Consider the following 13,210-nt stretch of genomic DNA (forward strand, 5'->3'; position numbering starts at 1 on the left):
TTGAAATAAAGTCAGGGACATTTTGTTGTTAAGGAAGAAATTCCACTTTGTGTTATCTTAGTTGTGGACAGAGTATACAGTCAACTAAACTAGCAGAAGATTTAGGTTCTAGTTTTTAAAGTTTGACATCGAAGTAGATGCCTAATTTTTGGCAAGTTACATAATCTCTAGCTTTTGGCTTTTTCTTTTTTCTCTGTAAATTAAAGAGCTTACCTATTTATCCAGCAAATATTTCCTGAGTGTTTACTTTGTACACAGCGTCGTCCTAGGTTAATGGAAAGAAGGGTGAATAAACTCAAACCTAACCAATGAGAAAAATTTCCATGTAGACAACTAACACCCTAAGGGAAATGAAATAATTGCTGAAAGAGGGGTTAAACTGTTTTTGTGAAAACACGGAGGTAAGGACAGATTTGTTCTGACTGGAGGGAAAGGATCAGAGTCTTAATGGATGAGATGGCATTTGAGTTGAATTTTAAAGGCTGGGAAGGATTTCACAAGATCAGATCTAGATTGGGGGTGTTTATTACTGATTGAAGACCTAGCCCAATCAAAGACCTTGAGCACTGACAAAGGTTAGTGTGTTCATTTAATAGCGAATTTAGTGTGGCCTGCAGTAAATAGTTTATTAAGGAATATAGTGGATGCTGGTGTCTGAAGACATGTAGAATATTTAAAATGCCATGCTTAGGTGTTTGACTACTGAGGCACTGAGCTTTGAGTAAGGGGAATAATACAAACATTTCTATGTTTTGGAAAGGTAACTCGAGTGGTTGTGTAAAAGATGGATTGGAAAGGGGCATTTTAAGGGCTGGGTGGCCAGATAGAAATCTATTTTAATACTGTAGTTGGAAGATAATGAGAGACCTAAACAGGGCATTACACTAGGAATACATTTGGGGGAATCGAAACCACTGGGATTATTTCAGTAGGGAAGATGAAAGGGATTGTTAAAGATGGAGAATTTGCAACTGAGTGGGAGGAAGATTGGGCAATAATTGAAATGAATGCTGCAGGAAGAAGAACGGGTTAGGTGGTGGAGATAATAATCTGGATTTAGTACATTGTTAGGTTGAGTTGCTGTTGGATAGCTATGTGAAGATAGTAGCAAGCTAGTTAGAAATGAAAGTTTGAAGTTCAGAAGAGGTCAGGAATAGAGACAAAAATTTAGGTATCATTTGCAATGTCATTCATTTATTATACAGATAGTTATTCAGTGCCTACTAGGTGCTTACATGGAACCTTGTGTGGAAGCCCTTTAAGCTCATAGTAAAGAAAACCTTAGAACATGGACAACAGGGGGATGGGAGCATGAGTGTGTGTGGGGGGGAGGTTGGGGGTTAATGGGGGGGATGAGGACACATTTGTAATACCTTAACTAATAAAAAAAAAAAAAAAAAAAAAAGAAAACCTTAGAGCGTCACAGTATCAGAAATGACACTGGAAAACCTAAATTCCTTATGACTTACATAAAGTGCTCTGCCAGGTGCTGGGAAACATAGTAGTGAACAAGACTAGTTCTTACCCTTGTTTATGGAGCCTGCAATTTATGGGATAGCCCACAAAAAAATAAAGACTATATAAAAACAAATGAAAGAATTAGAAGTTGTGATTAGTGAAGATGGTAGAGGGTGTATGGCAAACCTTCCTTGAGTAAGGTATCAGGGAAGGCCTTTCTAAATGAGTTAACAGTTAAACTGAACTATGAAGGATTAAAACAAACAAAAAAAGAGCTAACCAATGGAAGAGAATGGCAAAAGCATTCCTAGGTAGAGCAAATGTCATGTGCAAATCCATAATATAAGAAAGAGCTTCATGTGTTCTCAGAGCTAAGGGAGCTTCCTCTGGCTGGGACTTGGTGAGCAAGTAAAGGAGGGTGACGCTGGAGGTGGGGATGCAGGAATGGCTCACATAGGTTTTTACAGGCCAGAGTAAGGAGTTTGGATTTTGTCTAGACACATTGGAAAGCTTAGAGAAGAGTTTGAACAGGGAAGTATATCTATACTAGGATTCACATTTCAAGATGATATTTATTGCTGTGAAGAGAACAGAACGGAGGGTGGCAAGAACAGAAGCAGGGAGACCAGTAACAGTGCTTTAGGGCAAAAGGTGATGGTGGCCTGGAGTAGGGTGGTGGCAGTAGAGAAAGAAGTAGGTGGATTTGCTATATTTCCTCCTTTGGAGATAGAATCAATAGGACTTGGCAGCTGGATTGAGTATTGGGAACAAAGGAAATAAAGTAATAAAGATTACTCCTAAATGACGTAAATAGTGGTCCTTGAGTAAAGGGTTGTGGTGAGAGGGGCTGGTAAGGAAGGATGGGAAACAGGCTTGAGAGAGAATTTGTTTTGAACATGTTAAAATGGAGATATTAAGTTAAAATGTTAAATAGAGATGTATATCCAAGTCTGCAGCTCAGAGGAGATATCTGGGCTACAGATAAAAATTTTGGAGACCATATGATTTAAAGCAGGGGTGGGCAAACTTTTTGACTCGAGGGCCACAATGGGTTCTTAAACTGGACCGGAGGGCCGGAACAAAAGCATGGATGGAGTGTTTGTGTGAACTAATACAAATTCAAAGTAAACATCATTACATAAAAGGGTACGGTCTTTTTTTTTTTTTTAGTTTTATTCATTTGAAATGGGCCGTAGTTTGCCCACGGCTGATTTAAAGCCAAGGAACTGGGTGAATTCACAAGAGGGAGAGAGTATAGCAAAAAAAAAAAAAACGGGTCTGAAAACTATCCTGAGGAACATTAACATTTAGGGGCTGAGTGGAGGAGGATTATAGGAGTTATCAGAGGAGACTGGAGAGATGGCCAATAGGTATAGTGAAGTAAGGAACATGTATCTTGGAAATAAAGAGAATAGTGTTTGAGAATGGAGGCAGCGCCTTTGAGAAACAGGGCCAATGATGCCTCTTTGGTTGCAAGTGAACAATTTACTTCAGAAGAGGAATTTATAACCAGGATGTGAGCAACTCACAGGACCAAAGAAAATGCTGAAGGCCCTGACTTTATAAAGGACTGGAATATGAGCAGCCCCAGGGAAGGCTGCTAACTGCAGTACTGGAATGAATGGGCTGCTGCAGCATTTTTCAGTCCTTAGTTACTTTCAGGATTCATGTTCTGAGGAAAAGTGTCTGATTTGTTCACCATGGGTCAAGTGTCCAGTAGTTGGCCAGGATAGAAAAGAACATCTTAATCTACAGTCCTGCCAAGAATGTAATTAATGGGGGGGGGGGGGGGGTAAATCCCCAAACAAAATGGATCCTGTCACCCAGGCAGGGGAAATGAAAGTAAGACAGTCAAAAACAATAGTTGTCCATTGCAAAGGTCAAGTAAGGTGAGGACAGTAAAGTGTCCATTGGACTTGGCAACATGAAGATCATGGGTTATCTTTACAAGAGAGGTTTTGGTGAATTGACGGGGTTGGGTAATGATTGGAGATGAGAAAGTAGAGACAACTCCTGATGAATTTAGCTTATAGAGAATTAGGATTGTGGAGAAATGGGGAGGTGAATGGAATAAGATTCAAGGCTATAGGAATGGAGCACCCAGAAGATCCTGGGAAGAGAAAGGAAAAGGCCTAGGGTGAATCCTATGGTTTTAAAACTCATTCTGGCTTTACAATTCTGTATTCCAAATTTCTTTCGTTAGTACCTGTTACCACTTTATCATTAGAATTTAATCAACTCCCATAATATGCTAGGTATGATGTAGAAAGTTACCTCGTTTTCCTGTTCCCAGCACTGTTATACCAAAATTTAAACTGCTCTTTTAAAATAAATTCTAATTTTTCGTCTTTGTAATTTACTAATGTCAGTAGAGTTGTCTGGATCTATATCTGTGGTCAGCCACAGGTGGCGATGGAGGGAGCTGAGAAGCAGATTGGCCCATGGTCAGAGAGACTAGTCCTTTTGGTTGAAATCATGTGCTTTATTTTAGCCTTTGTATGAATGGTGACCAGATGTGGGGAGCACAGTGTTTCTCAATTTCTTTTTTCTTTTTTCTTCTACCCACCCACCTTCCACTTCTTCCTAAAACTGGGTCAAGGTCAAAGCATTGTTGACCTCCCTCAAGTTAGAGCAGTACTGCTATTCTGGGCTTTGTTTTCTAGGGTGGAATTACTTTGCCTTTTATTTTTATTTACTTTGTATCCTTTCCATTATTTATGGAGCTAAATAAGAACTTGAGGATATGTTCTTATAGATTTTAGAGAAAGAAAGGGAGGGAGAGAGAAAGAAATATCGATGTGATGTGATTGGTTGCCTCCTGTGTGCATTCAGACCAGGGATCAAACCTGAAACCTAGGTATATGCCTTGACCAGGAACTGACCTTTTGGTGTTCTGCACAATACTAACCCACTAATCTACCCAGGGTCACTCTGCTTTTTAGAGGTTAACACAATGGTGTTCTCTGTCTTTTATGAGGCAAAGTAGTAAAAGCCCCTGGTCATATTTCCCTTGGAAATACACTCCCTTCTGCATAGCAATCAGGACTGAGACAGGAGACTTGTATCATCTCTGTTCCCCTGTTGCTTGCTTACTTTGGATTGGTTTTCTCTCCCAGTATGTGAGAGGTCTGCATTGGGACTTGGGACCAAAAACTTCTTTTTGTTGCTAATCATTTGCCTAGTTTGTAATATTTTCCTCTGCAGAACTCACAGGGAGGGCCAAAAGATAAGATTCAAGTAATCTATTTCACCAAAACTCCAACAATAATAATGGCTGATTGTAATATATATATATATATATATATATATATATATATATATATATATATATATATATATTGAGTTCAGAGGAAAGTAGAAGGAGAGAGAGATAGCAACTTCAATGATGAGAGAGAATCATTGATCAGCTGCCTCCTGCACACCCCATACTGGGCATGGAGCCCACAACTTGGGGCATGTGCCTTGACTGAGAATCGAACTGTGACCTTCTGGTTCATAGGTTGATGCTCAACCACTGAGCCACGTTGACTGGGCTGTAATATATATTAAAAGCAGGTTTATATCTATGGGTTTACACTTTGTATGTGATGCTATCCTATATAATAAAATGCTAATATGCAAATTGTCCCTACGGGCGAGAGTTCAACCCACCGGGAGTTAGACATGCGCTGAGCACTGGGGGTGGCGCGGAACATGGTGGACGTAGGCGATGCACCGCTGGCAGTAGGTGGCAGTGGAAGCACTGCTGGCCCCGGTGGGCCCTCGTAAGAGCAGGACTGCAGCTGGGGGCGGGGGTTGGCGAGTGGGCAGCGCCAGGCCAAGGTGGGTGTGAGCGGGGGCCCTGATCACCCCGCCAGTCACCCCACAGATCAGCCCTGATCACCGGCCAGGCCTAGGGACCCTACCCGTGCACGAATTTTGTGCACTGTGTCTGTAGTGTTTCACATATGTATTTTAGACATTTTGAAGTTACTTTGAAGTTACTTTAATAAAGTGTTTTTCAATCTGTGGGATATAACCTGTTAGTTTGTGAGATCAGTTTATTGGGTCTCATCATTAAAAAAATATTTTCAGAGTGCATGAGAGTCGTTTGTATAGTATTGTTTCATGAAACTATGTTATCTGTGTGTGTTTAGTTTATTGGGTTATGATGGAAAATGTATCTTACTGTGGGTTGCAGTCTCTATAGGAAATTTGGACTCAGTAATAGAAGGCATAGTTCTTAACCTTCTATGTATACTAAACATTTGATAGACTTACTTATTTCTTAAGCACCTCTAGAGAAGTTTATTTCTGAAGAATTTTATAATTATTTCTATTGACTGATATAAAAATAATCCTAGGATTGATCTGTTTCATTTCTATATTTCAGATGAGTTTCCTAGGGCCGAGAAGATGAGTAGCTTGCCCAGGTCTCAATCTAGTCAGAGGCAGAATTAAGATTCCTGCTTTAGAGACCTTGCATTTTTGTTTCTTTAAAAAACATATCTCAGCTTCTTTATTTAATTTGTTTAGCTACTTAGTGTTAATGCAGAAGTAGGATGTGTTGCAGAAAAAGAATGCAGCTTATCAAGCTTTAGTCCCCAGGATTTGTTTATTGGTTGAAAACAGAAGGAGAGTTGTTCTCAGGATAGTCCTGATCATAGAGATTGCTGTTGTCCTAAATCTACGTTGCTGTTGTTAGAGTTCTCTAATTACTTCTTTTCAAGCCTTGTGTTTTGCTTTTGTTCATTGCAGAGGTTTTTTTTGTTGTTGTTGTTGTTGTTTTGTCTGCATTCTTTTTAATCTCTAGGCTGAACAGTGGCAGGGTCAGTGGATTTCTAAAAAATATAATATATATGCTGGGCCAATTATTTTTTAAGCAGTCTAATATGCTTTGATGGCCATGCACACAGTAAAAGGGGAGAAGGAAATAGGTCTGGTCTGAACAGTACTACTTTGACCAATTTCTAAGATCAGTTTGTTTTGTTGTAAAGTCTTAATCTAGAGCCAAGATTTCTTACTTATGATTTGTGGAAAATATGATTCGATGGGCCTGGCCTTCATTGCTGATAGTTAAATGTTGTTGTCTCTTCCATTATTTATGGAGCTAAATTAGTACATTTTCTATTTTAAAGGAAATAAAGATATACATTTTGCCTGTCCACCAGTTACAGATACAAAGTAAAAATGAACAAATATTACTGTCCACATTAAAGAACTTTGGATGATTTAGGTGACTACTGTGTATATTGCATTTTTAATCTCTTATCTTAATAGCATAAGAAAGCCAGGGAAGAAATTTCCTCTGATATCCATAATTTTTCTGAAAATATCTTCCTTTTGAGTAAGAGCAGTGCCTTTCACTTCAGTGTCATATAAGTTGCATTTAAAGGAAAAACATTGCATTGGGACCCTCCCTACCTCCAATACTTGCAAATTATTTTTATTTTAAATATACTCAAACATAAAGCTAGGTGATTCTTATACCTCCTATGCTGAGCCTTTATAGCTCTTAATCAACTGCAACATCAAAACAAATTTACAAATCAATAATAGTAGTGCCATGATCAGTGAATTTCTAAAATATATATGCTAAACAAAGATTATTTTCTTTAGGCAGTCTAATATGTTTTGATGGCCATGGGGAACCATGTACATCATAAAATTTAGATTATCAAGATTATGTTAGTTGTTGCCATGGATTTATATCTTCATGAATAAGTATACAGATGTAAGCAATACCATACAACAAGAAAATTCAAATTAACATTCATATTATGTGGTAGAGATGTTGTTTGTTAAAATGAACTACATATTTAATATTGAGCTTAACAGTGGAAAGATTTAGCCTTGGATGCAGTAATATATTTCATTTGTTTCTAAATTTCAACTTTAGAAAATACTAGCGCAGAAGATAGCATACAAGGTAGTATTTGTAATGTCAAGGCCTTGTTACACAGTTTATGATAATCAGATCTTATATTTAACCAAAGGTGACTGAGAAGTCCTTGAATACCAGTTTTAATGAGGTATTATTTGATGACTTTGTAGAGTTAGAATTGCCTTATTCAATTAAAGATTTGCTTTACAAGCGAAAAGATAACATAGAATGGAAGAAAGGTTGTGCAAACCAATATTTGATAAGGTCTAAGATATAGACATATGCCCAATAAGCTCAGGAAAAGATACTCAGCATCATTAGCCATCAGGTAATGTAACTCAAAACCACAGTGAGTTACTACATCATACCCACTAGGATGGCTATTATAGAAAAGGCAGATACTAATTAACAAGAGTTGGTGAGGGTGTGGAGAAATTAGATCCCCCTTATATACTACTGGTGGGATTGTAAAGTGACACAACCACTTTGGAAAACAGCCTGGTATTCCTCACGAGGTTAAACGTAGTTACCAAATGACCTAGCGATTTCACTCCTAGAAAAGTACAGAAAAGAATAAAGATGTATGTCCATGCAAAAACTTGTACATGAATGTTCATAGCAACATTATGCATAATAGCCAAACTGGGGAAACAACTGAAATGTGGAAATAATCCAAATGTGCATCAATTGATAATTTGATAAATAAAATGTACATCCATACAGTAGAATAGTATTTTGCTACAAAAAGAAATGATGTACCAATACATGCTACATACAATAGGATAAACCTTGGAAACTTCATGCTAAGTGAAAGCAGCCAGGCACAAAAGATCACATATATAATTCCATTTATAAAAATGTCTAGAGTAGGTAAAATCCATACAGACAGAAAATAGATTAGTAGTTGCCTAGGCCTGCTCAGTGAAGGGCTTGGGAGAAAATGGGTACAGGCTTTCTTTTCTGGGATGACAAAAATGTTATAAAATTGATTGTGGTTATGTTTGCACATCTGTGACTATACTAAAAACAATGTACTTGTCCTCTTTAAGTAAGTGAATTGTATGGTATGTGAATTATATCTCAGTGAAGCTGTTATTTAAAAAAATTTGCATTGCAATTTTTGAAATCTGTTACATGGGTAACTGGAATTAGGAATAGAATTGAATTTGCCATCACACTTCGCTGGTGCTGTGCTGAAGATGAGATCCACACAGTACACAGTATGGTACTGAGTGCTCCAATACAGATTCTTTTGAGGTCATCCTGCCTATTGTACTGCATCCGACTATTCTCTTTTTTGTTTACACGGCACACATACAAACCACAAATTTGGATACCAAAATTGTATGGCAGTTCTCAGTTATAATACAGATACCCATTTGTTCCAGGAAGTGATTGTGCTAATTTTTAAGATTATCATTGAAATGAAAACACTAAAATAAAAGGGTGTCATAGATAACTTTGGATTGAGAAATGATGATGTAGAGGTGGTCCTTAAACTATAAGAGAAGTGGCAGCTTCCTTCTCTAAGTTGTTATTACAGCTTTGCAAAAGTGTTTAAGATCTGCTATATCTGATTTTTCCCTTGTTAAGGGCACATATTCTTATCCTTTATTTTTCATTAGGTAAGGAAACAGAAACCTATCCCTGGAGCCAGCACCATTAGTTTCTTAAAAAAAAATAAAAATGAACAAATATAAAGACAGTAAATAATTGTCTAGTTTCTTAGAGATTTTACAATCCTGGAATCTCAAAATTGGAGGAACATTAAGAATAACTTAAATAGCCGAGACCGGTTTGGCTCAGTGGATAGAGCGTCGGCCTGCGGACTGAGAGGTCCCGGGTTCGATTCCGGTCAGGGGCGTGTACCTGGGTTGCAGGCACAATCCCCAGTGGGAGATGTGCAGGAGGCGGCTGATTGATGTTTCTCTCTCATCAATGTTTCTAGCTCTCTGTCTCTCTCCCTTCCTCTCTGCAAAAAATCAATAAAATATATTTAAAAAAAAAAAAAAAAGAATAACTTAAATAAACATTTGGTAATTTCTTGGCTTCTTGAGATGACCTGGAATTGGGGAAAGGGAATTCTTACACCCTGGTGACTCAAGATCAAATTTAGAGAGATATAATCACTATTTATGCCAACTATTCATGCCAACCTCCTCTGTGGGTAGGTGTTTGGCTCTGAAGCTTAATAACTTGGACAAGTGATATTACTGAGCCTTGGTTCCTTTCAATGTAAAAGAGGGATGGGTAAGCCCCATTGAGCTATTATAGTGCTTGAATAAGAAAAATGTATGTGAAAGGAAAAGTTGGAGATTTATGCTACTTTATGTGGGAAACTTAACATTTTATTTACATCTTGTAAATAATTTTTTAATGATGAAAAATACAGATTTCTGGCAGCTAACAAAAGGGAGAGGAAGGAACTATCAGGGCAGTAACACTTATTCAGGTACATTTAAGTGCTCTTTTTGTAGAGTAAATCTTTCTAACTTTTCACTTTACTTTGATATTAATTGAAAACTCTCATCTTGAGTACATTTTACACTGTATGACCACTTTGTATATAGTAGTGCTCCCAATTTTAACAATAATTGTACAAAATAAAATGAACTCACTTTGCCAAAATCCCGGGGGGAAAAATTAAGCTATAAGAAAGTAAGAATTTAGCCCTAACCGGTTTGGCTCAGTGGATAGAGCGTCGGCCTGCGGACTAAAAGGTCCCAGGTTCGATTCCGGTCAAGGGCATGTACCTTGATTTTGGGCACATCCCCAGTAGGAGGTGTGTAGGAGGCAGCTGATCGATGTTTCTCTCTCATTGATGTTTCTAACTCTCTATCCCTCTCCCTTCCTCTCTCTCTAAAAAAAAAAAAAAGAAAGAAAGAAAGAAAAATTAATAAAATATATTTTAAAAAAGAACAATATATGATTAAAAAAAAGAAAAAGAAAGTAAGAGTTTAAATTATGGGTAGAAAACAGCTGCATCAGGGTCCTGAGAGTACTACTTTGGGAAAATATTATTCAAATATTGACTGACTGTATAAATATTTTTAGAAAAATTGGGAAATCGAGAAAATAGTCACACCAGCCTACCACTCAATAAACTATTATCACAGCTGTGTGAATTTCCTTTCACTTGTTCCTATGCTTATCTTAACTAGTTTTAATATTGGCAAGTTTGTAATTTCATATTTTGTTTTTGTAATTTAACCAACATTTATCAACACTCCCCAATTGTTGGGTATATGCATGTATTTATATGTTGTTTGAAGTTGTTTATTATCACAGATGATAAGATGAAATTCTTTGGACATATAGCTTTTCTCATATTTAACCCTTTGCGGTCGTTTGTCTACTCTCAGCCACCAAAGCTTTTTTACCGTTCCGGTCGTATGTCTGCTCTCAGCCACCACAGCAAGGAACCGTACGAATCTTAACTCTATTCATTCCTGCATCAGTTCATAATTTCTCTGAAAGCTCTTACGTGTCTAAGCGACCTTGTCACGACCCAAAACATTGCCCCGACAAATCGGAGTTATCGAAACTCAATATAAACAAACGCGGTCGTTCCACACTCGCCATGCAAAACACTGTGGCGAGTCAGTTGCCTTTTGAGAGTGAAGAAATCGACAAGCTTTGGAGATACTTTGCAGAATTTCAAATAAAGCTTTACAAATTATGTTTAACTGTAATTAGGCATTCTCGCTTGTTAAGATATTTCAAAATAATACTCCAAAATGGCAAAAAGAAAGTTACCGAAAGAAGTGTACTGCGAATCTGAAAGTAACGATGAAGAGTTTTATTTTGGCCAAAACCGGTTTGACTCAGTGGCTAGAGCGTCGGCCTGCGGACTGAAGGGTTCCGGGTTCGATTCCGGTCAAGGGCATGTACCTGGGTTGCGGGCACATCCCCAGTAGATGTGCAAGAGGCAGCTCATCGATGTTTCTAACTCTCTATCTCTCTCCCTTCCTCTCTGTAAAAGCTCAATAAAATATATTTTAAAAAAAAAAAAGAGTTTTATTTTGGCACCTTGAATACTGACTCTGACGTAGAAAGTGATAACGTTTGTAGTGATTCTACTAGTAGTGACGTAGTTCCAAAAAAGAATTAATAAATCTTGTTTATCCTTCATAATCTTGCATGTTATGTATCACTGCTCTTTCAATGGAAATTAATTCCGACCAGTACGACACCCATGTCCTAATTTAATACGACCTCAAAGGGTTAAGACCTTTTATTAGAATAGATTAGTAGAAATAGAAATTCTACATCAAAGTAAAACTTTTTATGGGTTTTGAGACCTATTGGGTTTGTTCTATTTTAAAACAATTGTTTTAGGACAAATTCTTTATTGCTTGCTGTGGATATACCAGGGTGGGAAATAGTGGAAAAGGACATGCAACTTATGATTATTACAATAGATAAAGTCTTTGTTTATTTAGCTACATTTTTCCTCTGCTCTTAATATTCTCTCTCGCTTTCCCTCATTTTAGGCTAAATTGATTACCTACCCAGCACAGCATCTTACAGGAAAAGCATAGCATTTCCTAGAGGAATATGAGCATAAACAGGAAGGTGTCATTGACTTTGAATTAAAAATTTAACTTGTTGCCTGAACAGCTACAGGATTTGGAAGCTGAATCAATGTTATCAGATGAGTTAGAATCCAAACCAGAGGTGAGCCAAATCAGCTTTTCTTTTCTTTTTGGTGGGCTCTATTCCAAAGGTTGTCCTTATTTAATTTGGGGGTCAACAGACTTTTTCTGTAAAGGGCCAAATAGTAAAATGTTAGTCTTTGTGGGCCATATTGTTTTGATTGTAACTACTAGTTTATTATTTTCCTCTCACTAAGTACTTTTTCAAAGATTTAAAAATTCCATTTTTACCTCTTATGACTTTTAATATTTGTTATTTAATAAGTATAAAATTATACATCTAGATAATTATATGACAAAATTTTATATTTTATATATGGCATATATGTGTAATGTATGTATACATTTGTAAATATTTATTACCACAAACCATTCTTTTAATTTTTCTGAAAGTATTTTCAGAAAGTATATATATCTGAAAGTATTTTCTTTCTAAATGTAATTGGAGGACTTAAACTTTTTTAAAAATAATTTTTATTGATTTTTAGAGAGAGAGGAAAGGAGAGGGAGAGAGAAACATTAATGTGAGAGCACAGCATCGATCTGCTGCCTCCCACATGTGGTCTGACCAGGGATCAAATCCGCAACCTAGGTATGTGCTCCAACCAGGACTCAAACCTGCTACCTTTTGGTGTATGGGACAGTGCTCCAACCAACTGAGCCACACTGGCCAGGGCAACATTTTTTTTTTTTTTTAATATCTTTTTATGGATTTTAGAGGGAGAGGGAGAGAGAGAAACATCGATAAGAGAGAAACATTGATCACCTGCCTCCTTCATGCCCCCTACTGCAGATCAAGCCAGCAGCCTGGGCATGTGCCCTGACCAGGAATTGAATCAGCAGCCTTCCGGTGGATGGGATGGTCCTCAACTAAGCTACACCGGCCAAGACAACATTTTAAATTTTTATTTATTTTTCTCATTTTAATTTAAATGTACCTGTGTTACATAATGAAAAGTCACTGAATTTGGAATCAAATTACTTAAGTTTGAAGACTGACACTGCTCCTAACTAGTCTTATGACCTTAGAAAAGTCATTCAGTGTCTTCAACTTGATTCCTTATCTTTAAAATACATGTTCAAGCTTACTGATTTATAGTGAGGCTTAAAGGAAGCCAATACACAGAAAAGTGTTTTATAAAATGTAATCAATACAATATGATTGAGTTTTTAATAGCCATCATTTAAAAATATAATTATTTTTATCATTTCTTTGTTTGGTGGAAAATGACAG

General features: G+C 37.1%; 1 protein-coding gene across 5 annotated transcripts in view; it reads left to right on the forward strand.

Moving 5' to 3' along the window:
- ZNF410 (zinc finger protein 410) overlaps positions 1-13,210 on the forward strand; it is a 40,414-nt gene that overhangs the window by 919 nt on the left and 26,285 nt on the right. For all 5 annotated transcript variants that reach the window (XR_004968148.1, XR_004968149.1, XM_036312652.1 and 2 more), the window contains exon 2: positions 11,815-11,998. Coding sequence is in view for 3 of the 5 variants with exons in the window: in XM_036312652.1 (XP_036168545.1) it covers positions 11,966-11,998 (33 nt within the window). In the remaining 2 variants the exon portion in view is untranslated. The remainder of the gene's footprint in view (positions 1-11,814; positions 11,999-13,210) is intronic.

Source organism: Myotis myotis, unplaced genomic scaffold, assembly GCF_014108235.1.
Source record: "Myotis myotis isolate mMyoMyo1 unplaced genomic scaffold, mMyoMyo1.p scaffold_m19_p_1, whole genome shotgun sequence".
Taxonomy (NCBI): domain Eukaryota; kingdom Metazoa; phylum Chordata; class Mammalia; order Chiroptera; family Vespertilionidae; genus Myotis; species Myotis myotis.